This window comes from Aegilops tauschii, chromosome 4 (genome assembly GCF_002575655.3).
Source record: "Aegilops tauschii subsp. strangulata cultivar AL8/78 chromosome 4, Aet v6.0, whole genome shotgun sequence".
NCBI classification, from domain to species: Eukaryota; Viridiplantae; Streptophyta; class Magnoliopsida; order Poales; family Poaceae; genus Aegilops; species Aegilops tauschii.
The window spans coordinates 25,537,295-25,555,294 of NC_053038.3; the positions used below are offsets into that span (position 1 = coordinate 25,537,295).

The 18,000-nt window shown below is 48.4% G+C and overlaps 1 protein-coding gene across 1 annotated transcript; it reads left to right on the plus strand.

Moving 5' to 3' along the window:
• The first annotated feature begins 14,770 nt into the window (after positions 1-14,770).
• Positions 14,771-17,073, plus strand: LOC109741922 (uncharacterized). The gene is made up of 8 exons (XM_020301010.3): positions 14,771-15,010; positions 15,127-15,367; positions 15,468-15,618; positions 15,696-15,766; positions 16,099-16,176; positions 16,250-16,337; positions 16,479-16,534; positions 16,637-17,073. The coding sequence occupies exons 1-8, from the start codon at positions 14,945-14,947 to the stop codon at positions 16,705-16,707; spliced, it is 822 nt and encodes a 273-aa protein (XP_020156599.1). The 5' UTR covers positions 14,771-14,944; the 3' UTR covers positions 16,708-17,073.
• Positions 17,074-18,000: the final 927 nt, after the last annotated feature.

Below are 18,000 nucleotides of genomic sequence, written 5' to 3' on the forward strand. Positions count from 1 at the left end.
TTGGATCCATATTGGGTAATTTGGTTGTGGATCTTTTTATCCAAATTTTTGATTAACTCTACAGTCACAACTTTATTTTCAATAATTTCAAGTCTTTGCATTACATGCTCCAAAGTTAACATAGTTCCATTAACCAAAAGAGGTGGTGAGCCAAATAAATCTATCATAGCATTATAAGAGTCAAAAGTATGGCTACCCAAGAAATTCCCTCCGGTAATGGTATCAAGAATATATCTATACCAAGGATTAGCGCCTACATATAAATTGCGGAGAAGAACGGAAGTAGATTGCTTCCTGGTAGATCTATTTTGAGCATTGCAAATTCTATACCAAGCGTCTTTCAAATTTTCTCCCTCCCTTTGTTTAAAATTGAGAACTTCATTTTCGGGAGACAATGGAGAAGATAAAGGACTAGCCATAACGACAAGCAAACGGAAAAGAGGCGAACAAAAAGAGAGGGCGAATAAAACGACAAGGGTGAAGTGGGGGAGAGGAAAACGAGAGGCAAATGGCAAATAATGTAATGCGGGAGATAAGGGTTTGTGATGGGTACTTGTATGCTGACTTTTGCGTAGACCTCCCCGGCAACGGCGCCAGAAATCCTTCTTGCTACCTCTTGAGCACTGCGTTGGTTTTCCCTTGAAGAGGAAAGGGTGATGCAGCAATGTAGCGTAAGTATTTCCCTTAGTTTTTGAGAACCAAGGTATCAATCCAGTAGGAGGCTACGCGCGAGTCCCTCGCACCTACACAAACAAATAAATCCTCGCAACCAACGCGATAAGGGGTTGTCAATCCCTACACGGTCACTTACGAGAGTGAGATCTGATAGATATGATAAGATAATATTTTTGGTATTTTTATAATAAAGATGCAAAGTAAAATAAAATCAACAGAAATAACTAAGTGTTGGAAGATTAATATGATGGAAGATAGACCCGGGGGCCATAGGTTTCACTAGTGGCTTCTCTCAAGAACATAAGTATTTTACGGTGGGTGAACAAATTATTGTTGAGCAATTGACAGAATTGAGCATAGTTATGAGAATATCTAGGTATGATCATGTATATAGGCATCACGTCCGAAACAAGTAGACCGACTCCTGCCTGCATCTACTACTATTACTCCACACATCGACCGCTATCCAGCATGCATCTAGAGTATTAAGTTCATAAGAACAGAGTAACGCCTTAAGCAAGATGACATGATGTGGAGGAATAAATTCATGCAATATGATAAAAAAAAACCATCTTGTTATCCTCGATGGCAACAATACAATACGTGCCTTGCTGCCCCTACTGTCACTGGGAAAGGACACCGCAAGATTGAACCCAAAGCTAAGCACTTCTCCCATTGCAAGAAAGATCAATCTAGTAGGCCAAACCAAACTGATAATTCGAAGAGACTTGCAAAGATAACCAATCATACATAAAAGAAGTCAGAAGATTCAAATATTGTTCATAGATAAACTTGATCATAAACCCACAATTCATCGATCTCAACAAACACACCGCAAAAGAAGATTACATCGAATAGATCTCCACGAGAGAGGGGGAGAACATTATATTGAGATCCAAAAAGAGAGAAGAAGCCATCTAGCTAATAACTATGGACCCAAAGGTCTGAGATAAACTACTCACACTTCATCGAAGAGGCTATGGTGTTGATGTAGAAGCCCTCCGTGATCAATGCCCCTTCCGGCGGAGCTCCAGCACAGGCCCCAAGATGGGATCTCGTGGGTACAGAAGGTTGCGGCGGTGGAATTAGGTTTTTGGCTCCGTATCTGATCATTTTGGGGTACGTAGGTATATATAGGAGGAAGGAGTACGTCGGTGGAGCAACGTGGGGCCCACGAGGGTGGAGGGCGCGCCTGGGGGGGTAGGCGCGCCCCCCTACCTCGTGGCTTCCTGGAAGCTTCCTTGACGTAGGGTCCAAGTCTCCTGGATCATGTTCGTTCCGAAAATCACGTTCCCGAAGGTTTCATTCGTTTGGACTCTGTTTGATATTCTTTTTCTGCGAAACTCTGAAATAGGCAAAAAACAGCAATTCTGGGCTGGGCCTCCGGTTAATAGGTTAGTCCCAAAAATAATATAAAAGTGAATAATAAAGCCCAATAATGTCCAAAACAGAAGATAATATAGCATGGAGCAATCAAAAATTATAGATACGTTGGAGACGTATCACATCGCTCCATTCCGAAGCGGCTATCAAGCACTACTCGGAAGAACGGCCTTCGCTCGTTTTAATGCAATACCGCATTACGCTTACCTTAAGCTTAAGAATGTGTGGCGGTGTCAGCAGCCGAACACTGAACCTCCTCTTCAACTAGAATAAATGATCGGTCGTCAAGACCGCGGACACGGCTAGACGAGTCCGGCGCACCACTGGCTGTAATAGCTCAGATAAACCTGAGAGTGGGTCGATGGACATACCCCCATAGGTGGTGCTAGGGGCTTCCCGCATGCAAAAAGAACTACAGTTCGGCTTGACCTTATTTAGGTTTAATTTTAATGGTTCATTAAGTATAACCAATTTTTTCGCACGGAGACTTTCACCTGGGTTTTTTCTCTTTTGCAGATAATCATCGTGCTACACCCTTCCAGGATACGGCACAACGGAGACGCAGGCGCAGACGTGCAGCAGGGTCCCGTTCAAAGGTTTCTTTTTAGATTAAGACCCTGCGTAAACCTTTTTTACTGTCTCTTGTTGCTTCACACCCTCCGGATACTCAACACAACCGAGAGGGATGCTGGCGTTATTGGCATTTCGCCATGTCAGACTAATGCACGTACCTGGAAATCCAGGGTTCATTATCAAGGGCGTTACTCAGACTGGTATATGCTGTAAAGTCCGAATACCTTAGGGAGTGTTCGGCGTCGCGAGTTTGGCCTTATATGCATCAGCTCCGAATCATGTCTTTGGTCAATAGTTGGGTTTGCCCGGCTCCCGTGTTTTGCTACCTTACATTCCGCTCTATCGGCTAAGGTGGCACCGTGAGAACTACTGCGATTGTGCCCTAGTTCATCTGGATGAGCACCTCAGTAGAGAAAGCCGAAAACTGACTGTCATGATAAAGCGCGAGACTGGTCAACCACTCGATGACCCAGCGGAATCTTCGCGATTCCTCCGCATTAACGAAGGGCCATTTCCCGGTCATGTATGTACGCGCCCCGTATTCGGATGAGCGCGGAAGTACCAGGGGCTATATAGTAGCCCCACCGTCAAACTCCTATGGCTAAGTGAAAGTGTTAAAACTATATAGTCTGATTGCCTTGTTCACCGCGCTATCACCTCCTTAATGGACCAAGACGTTGGGTCAAGTGTGAATACGCGCTTTTTTCGAACACCCCCGCATTATATGTGTGGGGGCTGAAGCCGACGACTGCAAACTTTCAGGTTATATACATACATAAACGGCCGCACAGGAGGCATCATAATACTTTCAGGCAAAAGTATAAACATAGCCTTTATAATCCAAATAGCATTGTTCTTACAATTGGGATACATGTCACTCAAACATGATACTCTTCGAGCACTGAGTCTCTATTAAAGGAGCACCTTCTAGGACTTCTTCAAAATAGTGCTCGGCCGAGACCTGGCCTATGGCCGGATCCTGGGTTGCAATAGCGGTGGCCTGCATCCCTGCCAGTTTGTCTTAACACGGGCAAGAGCCATCCGCGCACCCTCTATGCACGCCGACCTCTTTACAGCGTCGATATGCAGCACAGCACCAAGGAATCGTTGCACTAATCCAAAATAACTATTGGGCCTTGGTCCTTCCGGCCAAAGATGATCCACGATAGACCTCATGGCAAGTCCGGACAATCTATGGAGTTCAGCCCACTCGGCCATTTGTTCATTTAACAGCAGCGGACGCGTTGGAACACTGAACTGCGACCAGAACAACTTTTCCACTTCGTGATCTTTTTGATCCTTGAAAAACTCAGTCGCATCAGCAGCACTCGTTGCCAAGTCCGAATACGCGTTTGCAGCACTCCATAACTGATCCAGAGGGGCATACTTCGGATCTCCAAACTTCGACCGCAACAAAAAGGGCTTCCCAGCCGTGTTATCTCCGGCTTGACGAAGCTCCTCCTTCGCCGCTCTGATTTTAGAACGGGCTTCCTTGGCTGCTACCATGGCTTTTTTCAGGTCCGCCGCTTTTGCCTGGCTTTCCCTTTCAAGAAGCTCATACCGGTTGGCGGCATCCTTCAGCTCAACAGCCATCTTGGCTATTTTATCTTTGCTCTGGCGATGAGCAGCCTGTTCAGCTTTTAACTCTTCGGCCGCCTTTAGGGCGGCCGCATTGCTTCTCCTGGCTTGTTCCTTGGCTCGGGCAAGCTCCGCCCGAAGGGTCTCCACGGTGGCAGCTCCATCTGCAATCACAACATATTATAGATACTAGCATCATGCTCCTCTTAATATCCGTTAACCACCCGAAAATACATAGCCTATGCCTCGTCAAGCCGCTTCTTCACAAGCGTGATGTCGGCATCTGCCGCGTCAAGCTGCCTCCTCAGTTCGGCAAACTCAGCAGTCCGGCCAGCCACCGGACCCTCAGCCGCCTGCACACGGAAGCAACATGATCATTACCTGGGACTATGATCCTCTGTTTGCCGCCTTTGGACAGCAACCAGAGTCTCAGGGGCTACTATCTGCATAGGGCACACCTAGCGTGTGCGGTACCGTCAAAAAAACATATTACTTTGTGTACCTCAAAGCCTCTTAGCAGGCTCATAAAAGCTTCATGCAATCCACTTTTGGCGGATGAAATCCTCTCAACCACCGTACCCATTAAAGTATGATGCGCCTCTGAGATAGCCGCTTGCTCCAGAAGACCCGTCCGTGCGTCCGGTCGTGCACCGGACAGTCCCGGACTCTTTTTGTTGCTCTCCTTAGGAGCCAAATACTCCGGACTTCGGGTGGCCGAAGGGTTACCTTCTGGCCTTGGCGGATCAGGAGAAAGCCTCCGTGACGACACCTCAGGGTCGTCCGCCCCTCGAGGCGGGGAGACAAGGGGAGGCGTTTCGCTCTCCATCATCTCCGGAAGAAGATCCCCCGAAGACGAACTTTGTTGAGAAGGGCTACGATCCGAACTGCAAGACATACGTATCGGTTATTGTCCTCAGAGATGAAGCAGTATATATTTACCAAAAGCACTCTTATTTACTTACAGCTCGGTGGAGGGCTGACCCCCTTGCAGGCACAATGCAGCAAGGACGCCCTCCGGGGCAGGGCCTCCTGACAAAGGTTTCTTCCCTCGTTTGGAAACCCTCGCTTCCAAGTCTTCAGAGGCGGTCCTTTTCCTTCCTTGGGGAGAGGGAATTTTAGATTCTTCTCCCCGATTATCCTCCTTCGCGGAGACACTAATTCCCCCGGTTTGGATGAGTAATGCGTGAAGCCCGCTTGTGGCTTCTTTATTCCTCCCTTTATCTTCCCCTGATGGCGCTTGATAAGGTGCGAGCTCAAGCATCCTGGCTAGTACAGGATCCGGTGAGCCTTCGGGAAGGGGGGCCGAACACCTGACCATCTTCGCCTTTTTTATCCAGTCCTGGTCAAAGAGCGACTTTTCAGAATGATGTTGTGATAAATAAAAAGACAGTGTGTTCGGTCGCGGAATTACTTACATGGGTATCTGGACGATTGCAGCTCAGACCCGCATCCTCGGTGGTGTCCGGACACTTTATTCGTGATCCGAAGAACAATCCACCTGAAATCAGTCGGCTTACGCCTAGCAGCGGCCCTTTTTTAATGGCTGAGGATGAGATCAATCAGAAGCAAATACGTACAGGAAGGGTATCGTGGTATCGGTGTGGGTTGTCGTCCGACAGCGTTTTGTTTCTTATACACACATGCGCAAATCTAATTTAAATCTCAGCGGTAAATCGTTATTGGTTATCATAAAATCAACGGTTATAAATAGATGACATATGGAGAACTATGAAAGCCTCCATCCTTTAATATTAGGTAAAGATATTATGAATATGTGTATCACTACAATCGAGATTCAACCAGAACAGACCATTCTTCAAGGGTGCATGACCATAAAAGATATTATTCATAAAAATAGAACAACCATTATTCTCCGACTTAAATGAATAACCGTCTTACAATAAACAAGATTCAGATATAATGTTCATGCTCAAGCTGGCACCAAATAACAATTATTGAGGTCTAAAACTAATCTCGAAGGTAGATGTAGAGGTAGCGTGCCGACGACGATCACATCTATCTTGGAACCATTCCCGACGCGCATTGTCACCTCGTCCTTAGCCAATCTTTGTTTATTCCGTTGATCCTGTTTTGACTTACAAATAGGAGCAAGCGAACCAGTATCAAATACCCAGGCGCTATTATGAACATTGGTAAGGAACACATCAATTACATGTATATCAAATATACCTTTGTTCACTTTGCCATCCTTCTTATCCGCCAAATACTTGGGGCAGTTTCGCTTCCAGCGACCACTCCCTTTGCAGTAGAAGCACTCAGTTTTAGGCTTAGATCCAGCTTTGGGTTTCTTCCCGGGAGCGACAACTTGTTTGCCGTTCTTCTTGAAGTTCCCTTTCTTTCATTTGTCTTTTTTTCTTGAAACTTGTAGTCTTTTTAACCATCAACACTTGATGCTCCTTCTTGATTTCTACCTCTGCGGCCTTAAGCATTGCAAAGAGCTCAGGAATCGTTTTATTCATCCCTTGCATATTATAGTTCATCATGAAGCCTTTGTAGCTTGGTGGCAGTGATTGAAGAACTCTGTCAATAACACTATCAACTGGAAGATCAACTCCCAGTTGAGTCAGGTGGTTATGATACCCAGACATTTTGAGCATGTGTTCACTCACAGAACTATTCTCCTGCATCTTGCAGCTATATATCTTGTTGGGGACTTCATATCTCTCAACTCGGGCATTTACTTGAAATATTAACTTCAACTCTTGGAACATCTCATATGCTCCATGACGTTCAAAACATCTTTGAAGTCCCGATTCTAAGCCGTAAAGCATGGCACACTAAACTATAGAGTAGTCATCAGATCGAGCCTGCCAGACGTTCATAACATATGCAGTAGCTCCTATAGCAGGTCTGTCACCTAGCAGTGCATCAAGAACATAATTCTTCTGTGCAGCAATGAGGATAATTCTCAAGTTACGGAACCAATCCATGTAGTTGCTACCATCATCTTTCAACTTAGCTTTCTCTAGGAACGCATTAAAATTCAGGGGAACGGTAGCATGGGCCATTGATCTACAACATAAATATGCAAAACTATTAAGACTAAGTTCATGATAAATTAAGTTCAATTAATCACTCAAGTTTTCTAAGTGATACATGATCCAAATCAACTAACCCATGTTCGATTATCACGTGAGATGGGGTAGTCATCAATGATGAATATCTCTATGTTGATCATATCTACTTGTTTTGATCGGTGTGAACATGTTTTGATCAGCGTGAACAGTAATTGTGAATGTGAAGGGAAGCAAGTTCAAAATCTATTGACAGTTCATATTTCAAAGTGCGGTACGATTCCCGGAAGGCGTAAGGTGGGCACGCGTTCTCGGACGCGTACATGGCGTTTTTACCATACGATGCACCGCAACCGACGATGTCAGCACATGGCTTGTTCCATCAACCGGGCGCACTCCTTATACTATCGTGCATGATTCTTTTTATTAGAATGTGTGCCCATCTAGCGCACGCACCTTGATCTATCTGACTGTTTCTGTTAGGCGTGACTAATCGCAAACAGTTCATCCGTGTGAAGTGTATGCCATATATCGCACACAGCCTGACCTGGCTGACCGTTTCTGTTGTTGTGCTCATCGCACACAGTTCATTCGAGTGAACTGTGTGCCACTCATCGCACACGCAACTACAATCTAAATCATCTTTGATGTCTCTGTCATCATATACATTTTGTATCTTTTTTTATGCTTTCTTTACATCATTGTTTGCGATTAATGCATCACACACACTTTCGTCGAAGGGCCTCTGATCATAGTGTCGAGTTAGCGGCATCCTACAGTAGTGAGAGCATATCATCGTCACATACTGCCATGACATGCATTGTGTTGCTCCGTTATTTATCTGTTTCCCCCATATCCTCTATTCTTTTGGTAGACCCCGAGACTGTTGGGGAACGTAGCAGAAATTCAAAATTTTCCTACGTGTCACCAAGATCAATCTATGGAGTCATCTAGCAACGAGAGAGAGGAGTGCATCTACATACCCTTGTAGATCGCGAGCGGAAGCGTTCAAGAGAACGGGGTTGATGGAGTCGTACTCGTCGTGATCCAAATCACCGATGATCCTAGCGCCGAACAGACGGCACCTCCGCGTTCAACACACGTACGGAGCAGCGACGTCTCCTCCTTCTTGATCCAGCAAGGGGAGGAGAGGTTGATGGAGATCCAGCAGCACGACGACGTGGTGGTGGAAGTAGCGGGATTCCAACAGGGCTTCGCCAAGCGCTGCGGGAGGAGGGAGATGTGTCACGGGAGGGATAGGGAGGCGCCAGGGCTTAGGGTATTGCTGCCCTCCCCTTCCCCACATATATATAGGGGCAAGGGAGAGGGGGCGCAGCCTTGGCCCTTCCTCCAAGGAAGGGTGCGGCCAGGGAGGAGTCCATCCTCCCCAAGGCACCTAGGAGGTGCCTTCCCCCTTTAGGACTCTCCCTTTCCCTTATCTCTTGGCGCATGGGCCTCTTGGGGCTGGTGCCCTTGGCCCATATAGGCCAAGGCGCACACCCCTACAGCCCATGTGCCCCTCCGGGGCAGGTGGACCCCCGGACCCCTTTCGGCACTCCCGGTACAATACCGATAATGCGTGAAACTTTTCCGGCGACCAAAACAAGACTTCCCATATATAAATCTTTACCTCCGGACCATTCCGGAACTCCTCGTGACGTCCGGGATCTCATCCGGGACTCCGAACAACTTTCGGGTTACCGCATACTAATACCTCTACAACCCTAGTGTCACCGAACCTTAAGTGTGTAGACCCTACGGGTTCGGGAGACACGCAGACATGACCGAGACGACTCTCCGGTCAATAACCAACAGCGGGATCTGGATACCCATGTTGGCTCCCACATGCTCCTCGATGATCTCATCGGATGAACCACGATGTCGAGGATTCAATCAATCCCGTATACAATTCCCTTTGTCAATCGGTATGTTACTTGCCCGAGATTCGATCGTTGGTATCCCAATACCTCGTTCAATCTCGTTACCGGCAAGTCTCTTTACTCGTTCCGTAACGCATGATCCCGTGGCTAACTCCTTAGTCACATTGAGCTCATTATGATGATGCATTACCGAGTGGGCCCAGAGATACCTCTCCGTCATACGGAGTGACAAATCCCAGTCTCGATTCGTGCCAACCCAACAGACACTTTCGGAGATACCTGTAGTGCACCTTTATAGCCACCCAGTTATGTTGTGACGTTTGGTACACCCAAAGCATTCCTATGGTATCCGGGAGTTGCACAATCTCATGGTCTAAGGAAACGATACTTGACATTAGAAAAGCTCTTAGCAAACGAACTACACGATCTTGTGCTATGCTTAGGATTGGGTCTTGTCCATCACATCATTCTCCTAATGATGTGATCCCGTTATCAATGACATCCAATGTCCATGGTTAGGAAACCATAACCATCTATTGATCAACGAGCTAGTCAACTAGAGGCTTACTAGGGACATGTTGCGGTCTATGTATTCACATATGTATTACGGTTTCCAGTTAATACAATTATAGCATGAACAATAGACAATTATCATGAACAAGGAAATACAATAATAACCATTTTATTATTGCCTCTAGGACATATTTCCAACAGAGACTGCCGGTGACACCCAGTACGACTACGTCGACGACGACCCGTCCTTCTCGACAATGCTTCCAAGCAAGCAAACCCCCCTCGATCATCCAGATATCTCCCATTCTTTCTCTCTTATTCTTGCATTAGATTTTGCTACTATTGTTCCGATAGCTCCTATTCCAATGCATAGCCTATTTTTTATAACCTGCTATTGATACTTTATCTGTTAACCTATATGCTTAGTATAGGTGAGATAGTGTCCCATCAATGGCCCTACATCATTGTCTGTGTTGCCATGTTGTACTATCTGGGTTATCCAAGATGTTGGATCACTGTACCGAGACCAGAACACCCCTAAAGGCCCTTACAATTGTATGACTCTACCGAGCCGTATCAAGTGTGATCTACCGAGGGTGATTCCTTTTATTTCACTCTCGATGACGACCCCGTAGTGTAGCACATATAGTGTGATCTACTGAGGGTGATTCCTCGTATTTCACTCTAGGTGATGACTCTGTCGTGCAGTATATCAAGGTAAACCTATCAAGGGTGATTCCTCCGGTTTCACCTTGATGGTATGGACCTGAACCCCGACTGTTACAATGATAAAGATGGGTCGGCCCCAAGGGTACCCGCGAGAGATAATGTGGCAGAACGACAAGGCAGGTGGAGACCATCTAGGAGAGAGGTGGGCCTGGTCCCTGGTCGTGGTCCGTGATTTACCTAGTCGGACCGACGACCCTGGTCTTCTCCGCGAGATGCTAATAATACACTAACGGATTTGGGTATTTGATCTGAGTTGGCCGCTGGCCTTTTCGCACTAAGCGTCGTGCGGGATAATGGTTATGGGACCCTCGGCGTCGTACAATTTCTCCCGAAAGCTCTACAAACATCACAGTTGAGCGACAGGCGCCCGGGTGAGCCGGTTATGCCTGGATACTAAGGTGGGTTTGGTCCCCGGTCGTCCTCGCAACGTGTACGAGTGCTTAGGACGATTGGCCCATGACCCCTTCGCACTTAGAATTTAGACCGGCGTGTTGACCTATTTGGAGAGCCTAGGTAGGACTACGGCGTGTCGATTGCCCGAGGTCGGGCATTACCCAGAAAAGTGTGTTTGGCCAGAGGTAATTGAGTGTATCGGGTAATGTGGTGCACCCCTGCAGGAAAGCAATCTATTCGAATAGCCGTGTCCACAGTAACAAGACGCTTGGAGTTGTATCCTGTTGTGCTACAACTAGAACCGGATACTATTGTGATACTTAACTGTTTTACTACTCCGAGATCACTTTCTGGCTGGGTAGTAGAGGAAGGATCTCTGAGTTTTGCTGATATATACATGTTACTAAATATTATATTTAAACTCTGCTCTTCTACTATTGCAAGATGATGGACGCCGATGATTAATCTTCGATAGGATGTTCTTCTCCCCCTCATTCTGGCATTTCTGCAGTATAGTTCACATATACTTGTTGGGGAACGTAGCAGAAATTCAAAATTTTCTACGCATCACCAAGATCAATCTATGGAGTAATCTAGCAACGAGGGGAAGGGGAGTGCATCTACATACCATTGTAGATCGCGATGCGGAAGCGTTGCAAGAACGCGGATGAAGGAGTCGTACTCGTAGCGATTCAGATCGCGGTTGATTCCGATCTAAGCACCGAAGAACGGTGCCTCCGCGTTCAACACACGTGCAGCCCGGTGACGTCTCCCACGCCTTGATCCAACAAGGAGAGAGGGAGAGGTTGGGGAAGACTCCATCCAGCAGCAGCACGACGGCGTGGTGGTGATGGAGGAGCGTGGCAATCCCGCAGGGCTTCGCCAAGCACCGCGGGAGAGGAGGAGGAGGGAGAGGGGTAGGGCTGCGCCGAAAGAGAGACGTTCTCGTGTCTTGGGCAGCCCCAAAACCCCAATATATATAGGGGAGGGGGAGGGCTGCGCCCCCATCTAGGGTTTCCCCCCAAGGGGTGCGGCCAGCCCTAGATGGGGCTTGGGGGGCGGCCAAAGGGGGAGAGAGAGGGGGCGCCCCACTAGATGGGCCTTAGGCCCATCTGTGCCTAGGGTTTCCCCCTTCCCCCCTTTCCTGCGCCCTGGGCCTCTTGTGGGGGGGCGCACCAGCCCACCTGGGGCTGGTCCCCTCCCACCCTTGGCCCATGCAGCCCTCTGGGGCCGGTGGCCCCACTTGGTGGACCCCCGGGACCCTCCCGGTGGTCCCGGTACATTACCGATATCACCCGAAACTTTTCCGGTGACCAAAACAGGACTTCCCATATATAAATCTTTACCTCCGGACCATTCCGGAACTCCTCGTGACGTCCGGGATCTCATCCAGGACTCCGAACAACATTCGGTAACCACGTACATACTTTCCCTATAACCCTAGCGTCATCGAACCTTAAGTGTGTAGACCCTACGGGTTCGGAAACCATGCAGACATGACCGAGACGTTCTCCGGTCAATAACCAACAGCGGGATCTGGATACCCATGTTGGCTCCCACATGTTCCACGATGATCTCATCGGATGAACCACGATGTCGGGGATTCAATCAATCCCGTATACAATTCCCTTTGTCTACCGGTATGTTACTTGCCCGAGATTCGATCGTCGGTATCCCTATACCTTGTTCAATCTCGTTACCGGCAAGTCTCTTTACTCGTTCCGTAACTCACATCATCCCGTGATCAACTCCTTGGTCACATTGTGCACATTATGACGATGTCCTACCGAGTGGGCCCAGAGGTACCTCTCCGTTTACACGGAGTGACAAATCCCAGTCTCGATTCGTGCCAACCCAACAGACACTTTCGGAGATACCCGTAGTGCACCTTTATAGCCACCCAGTTACGTTGTGACGTTTGGCACACCCAAAGCATTCCTACGGTATCCGGGAGTTGCACAATCTCATGGTCTAAGAAAATGATACTTGACATTAGAAAAGCTCTGAGCGAACGAACTACATGATCTTGTGCTAGGCTTAGGATTGGGTCTTGTCCATCACATCATTCTCCTAATGATGTGACCCCGTTATCAACGACATCCAATGTCCATGGTCAGGAAACCGTAACCATCTATTGATCAACGAGCTAGTCAACTAGAGGCTTACTAGGGACATGGTGTTGTCTATGTATCCACACATGTATCTGAGTTTCCTATCAATACAATTCTAGCATGGATAATAAACGATTATCATGAACAAGGAAATATAATAATAGCCTATTTATTATTGCCTTTAGGGCATATTTCCAACAATACTACCACTTTCCTTTGATACCGGTGTATATCTAGTGTAGATCTGATGTAAGTCGTGCGAGTACTTTGGATGAGTACTCACGGTTGCTTTGCTATGTCTTTTCTTCTTCTCGGATGTTGCGCTCAGATGAATGGAGCCCTGGAGCCAGAGGATCTCGAGCTTGGCTACTACATGAAGATCTAGGACTAGGAGTAGTTCGGAGGTCCCAGGCAGGAAGCCTTGCCTTTTGATCTAGAGTCATTGTTTGTTTTCGCCTTCTTAAGGCACCTTTGTATTTATCTGTACTCAGACCTAACTCTTGTTGTAATATCGAGTCTTACGGCCCCTGATTTGTAATATATATAGATTTGTGTTTATCCTTTGTGTTGTAGAGTTGTGTTGTGATATTGACGTGAGTCACTGTTCGTGATCATGCATGATGCGTGTATGATTAGTGCACGATTATAAATGGGGGCGTCACACTAAAACCCTTCCTAGTGTAAACCTTTGCAATTGCCAGCCACTTCACACGCACATCTTGTAGACCAGGTTCTTCTCCCAAATGAAATCATCCCCACCGTCTTCATCTATATCGAGTCGGTTGAGCAGATCCTCGACATTTTCATTGTCCCTTCCCATTCTAGCGCTACTCCCTTCTGCCGACATATGTCCCACGTAGATCCAAACCCTCCTAAAATCCCCAAGAGTCCTCATCAGACCAAGGCCAGGCAGGAACGCATGGCTCCCCCTTGGTCAACACGAGTCGTCGGAAGAAAGATGGGGGTGGAGGGGATATCAATAGGAAGAGAAAGACCCTCGATGGTGGCGTCGAGGGAGGACCTCTACACCCTAGCTACGAGCGCCAGGGGAAAGAACATGTAAGAACTCTGCATCGTTTCGGTTCAACTAACGTCTCTTTGCATTCTTTTCAAAATTTTGCCACTGGTTGCCGATGATTAAGTCGGGTCCCACTTTCTCATTACCCCACACAGATTTTCAGTTACCCAATTTTTTTAGATTTAACCAGGCTTGCAGCGAGCATGTTTAAGGGCCAATTGGTAAAACTATTCTTCCGGGCTCCCCTACCCCTCACACTCAAAATTCAAACGCAGTCGTCGTCAGCGCCCGTAGCCCCGACCTACCACTTCCAATAGCGCCCAAACAATCCCTGAAACCAGCCCGCCGCCGCCACCATGGGAAGGTTGGGCGAGAAGTCTCATCATCACCGTCTCTATCACGCAAAGTAATGGGAAATGGATTCAAGAACTCATTGGTAGATTCATTGCCATTCCAGACAAGTGGTGCATCGTTCCGGCTCAACCAACGTCTCCTTTGCATTCTTTTCAAAATTTTGCCATTTCAGACAGCCGGGTGCCATACTGCCACTTTCTCTTGACCCCACCTGAATTTTACATTAGGCTAGTCATAGTGGGAGTAACTTAGGTAGTAACATAACGCAATTCAAGAAAAATTTGCTTATGTGGCAAGTAGTTAATGAGAGGTGGTAACATAGTATGTTACTGTAACATAGCGCTTCCCGAGACAAGATGAGTCTACAAGTTAATAAATGAAGTCATCCATGATACTACTATTATGTTACTTTGCATATGACACTAGTCTAAGTTACTCACCACTATGACCAGCCTTACTAAGAATATCCAGATTACCCCTCAAAAAGAAGAGAATATCCAGATTTAACTAGACTTGCAACGAGCGTGCGTGAGGGCAAACCGGTAAAACTACCCTCCCGGTCTCCTCTACCCCTCAAATTTCAAACGCAGCCGTCGCCAGCGCCCCTTGCCCGAAACCTACCACGCCCAACAGCGCCGCAGCCAATCCCCGAAACCCGCCGCCGCCGTCGCCGTCGCCGTCGCCTCCTCCCCTGCCGCCGCCATGGGAAGGCTGGGCGACAAGTCCGACTATGAGAGCATCCGCGAGGCCCGCATCTCGGAGAACATGGTACGCGCAAGCATCCATCCATCCATCCATCCCCCCAATCTCGAAATTTCCTCCAGATTCGCCATTCCTCGCGGCACTGACCGCCACCGATGTTTCGAATCCGGTGACCCGTGCAGGCCCGGATGGAGATGCTCGGCCTGCGCCGCTGCGCCGGGGAGCTGAGCGCCATCTCCTCCGCCCCCTCCCCCCGCGCCGGGAGCGTCACCCCGAGGAAGACCCCGAAGCCGCCGCGGGTCCTCACCCCGCTCCGCCGCTCGGGCCGCCTGATTGCCGCCGCGACGCCGCCCGGCTCCGGCTCTCGCCGCTCCGCCCGGCTCAACGGGGACTCCGTGCAGCACAAGGCGCTGCCCTACAGAGGTTGGCCCCTTCTCCTGCCTCCGCATCCGCACGCCCTGCTTTTCCGTGGCCCTGTTCTGCGGGCTGGCACTGGAACTGAGTTTCTCTTGTCGTCCCGCAGGAGCGGACGCCGAGGAAGAGGAGCAGGAGGAGAAGTCTCCCATGTACATCGACAAGGAGAGGCTGCGGGTGCTGCAGGAGACGCGGTGCGACAGCAAGGCGAGGGGGTCCGTGTACGACCCCGTTCTTGGGATCTGCTGCCATTTCTGCAGGTAGATTCGCGTCCTACAAATCCTGATTATGTTCTGAGATTAGTTCACTAAGTATAGTTGCCGCCGTGTGGTCATAGGCAGAAGAAACTCTGCGGCGAGGAGGGCTGCAAGCGCTGTGGGGAAGGAGACTTTGGGCAGCAATGCATAGGTACTCCCTCCGTTTCTTTTTACTTTGCATATAAAATTTGGTCAAAGTCAAACTAAACAAAGTTTGACCAAACTTGTATAAAAAAATATCAACATCTACAAAACTGAAGTTACATGGTATATGAAAGTTAATTTCGTGATGCATCTAATAATATTGATTTCATATTGTGAATATTGGTATTTTTTCCTGTAAAGTTAGTCGAACATTACAAAGTTTGACTTCGACCAAATTTTAAATGCAAACTAAAAAGAACGGAGGGAGTACAAGAGCAGCTAGTTCTTTAGTGTAGCAAATTCGCATTCATTTGATCGATCTTTGTTCTCCGATGACAGGAAAGACGGAGTGCTCCTCCTGCCATTCTTCGAACGGGATCCTCTGCCGTGCTTGCCTTAAAGTTAGGTACGGCGAAGGTAAGTTCAACGGAACTTATTATTCTTGGTGGATAATATTTATAAGATTACTGAATTTGAGACGTGGTGGCAGAGATGGAAGAGGTCAGGAAGAACAAGAAGTGGATGTGCCCTCACTGCGTTGAGGAGACGGGTACCAAGAAATTCTGGATATGCAACAGGTGAGTGAACTTGCAAGCTTGATCCTTGGTTCTAGCACTCACAAATTGAAATGTCTAAATGGCACTGCCAAGATGTGGATATCTTGTGTTAAAAGAGTGTATGCTCTCTGCCACGCTCAATTTGTCACTAAAATTATGCAGCTCCATCTGCTTGAAGAAGAGGAAGATAGCACCAACAGGGATCGCCATATTCCAAGGTAATTCTGGTGGCTCCAAGGTGCAACTTCAGCAGTATGTTCACACAGATTTTATCCATAGTTGACCTGACCTGTTTTTCACTTCATTCGGCATCGCAACAGCGCGTGAGCAAGGATATGCGTCGGTCGCTCACCTTCTCATGGACCAGCTGAAGAGCCGCGGATCATTCTGACAACGATGTACGACTGCCTGGAGTTCCCCACTTGCTCACTTCTTCAGTGATTTTAGGGATGATTGATGGTTGCTCTGGATCTTTTGTTTTGTTGACGGTTTAGATGGTAGACAGCTAGACTCTGTTGCTGAAAAATGTGGAGCTACCAAAACCTTCTCCCAGATGTTCCCAGAGTGACCTTCGCTGAAGATCGAAGCAAGGATTCTGCGTCCCTCAGATGTTGCGGATGAGCTTTGAGCTTATCCATGTATGTTCTCTGTTGTCTGTAAAACGTCAGTTGTGTGCACTTGTGCTGTAGAATCTATGCTTTTGGTATCAATGGCTCTTCTTCGGTCAAGAAAATAAAGGTGAATGTCGTCATAAAAATGGTCCGAGTAACATTTTATAATATGAAGCTGTTACAACATAATTGAGTGGCCAAAGATGTTGAAGATAGTTCACATGAAATTTCATGCCTGGTTCTATTGAACTCAACATAATTCTTCCAGAGAGACACATCTCACTCGAGCCCTATGCCGATACCACCCGCTTGATTTTCACAAGGAAAAAAACACACTACCAAACGTGTGCACTCGGATAACACACGAGTGTCTGGATCAGTAAAATGTTGTCTTATGCACATCCTTTTGTGACAAGATCTTGCCATACTGAAACGAAGTTCATGGAGACTTAGAGCATCTCTGGCCGCGCCCCCCAGAAAGGCCTTCCCAGGCGATTTTTTCGCGCCGGCGCTGAAAAAACGGCCCAGTCGCGTCCCCAGGAGCCCGATTTTCGTCGGCCTGGGCCGAAATCAGCGCCGGCGGACCCAGACCGAACCCGGCGCGCTGGGGGGCGCCGGGGCGAGTGGTTTTGGCGCGAAAAAGCCACGGGCCAGCCGCGTCAGCGACACCGCGCCTCGTCTTCCCACAACGACTCGGTTCCCGCGGGGAATCAATGGCAAGGCTGCCGCCGCCGGTCAACCTTGCCATTGATTCCTCACGGGCGGCGCGTCACGGGACGGCGTGCCGACGCCTCCCCTCCCTCGCACGCGTACACATGGGCGCGGTGCGCCTATATAAGCCGGTGCCCTCGCTCGCCTGTGGCCACACCACACCAGCCCAGCCCTCGCCGCCGAGCTATACTTCTCCCGAGCGCCGCCGCCGAGCCTTCCCTTTCCCGAGCCCGAGCCCGAGCGCCGCCGCCCAGCCCCTTCCTCTCCCTCCCCTCCCCGATGGCCGAGCGTTTCCCCGGAGACGAGGCGGCGGCCAACGGCTTCGGCCGCCGCACGCTCCGCGAACAGGAGTCCTGGCTCCT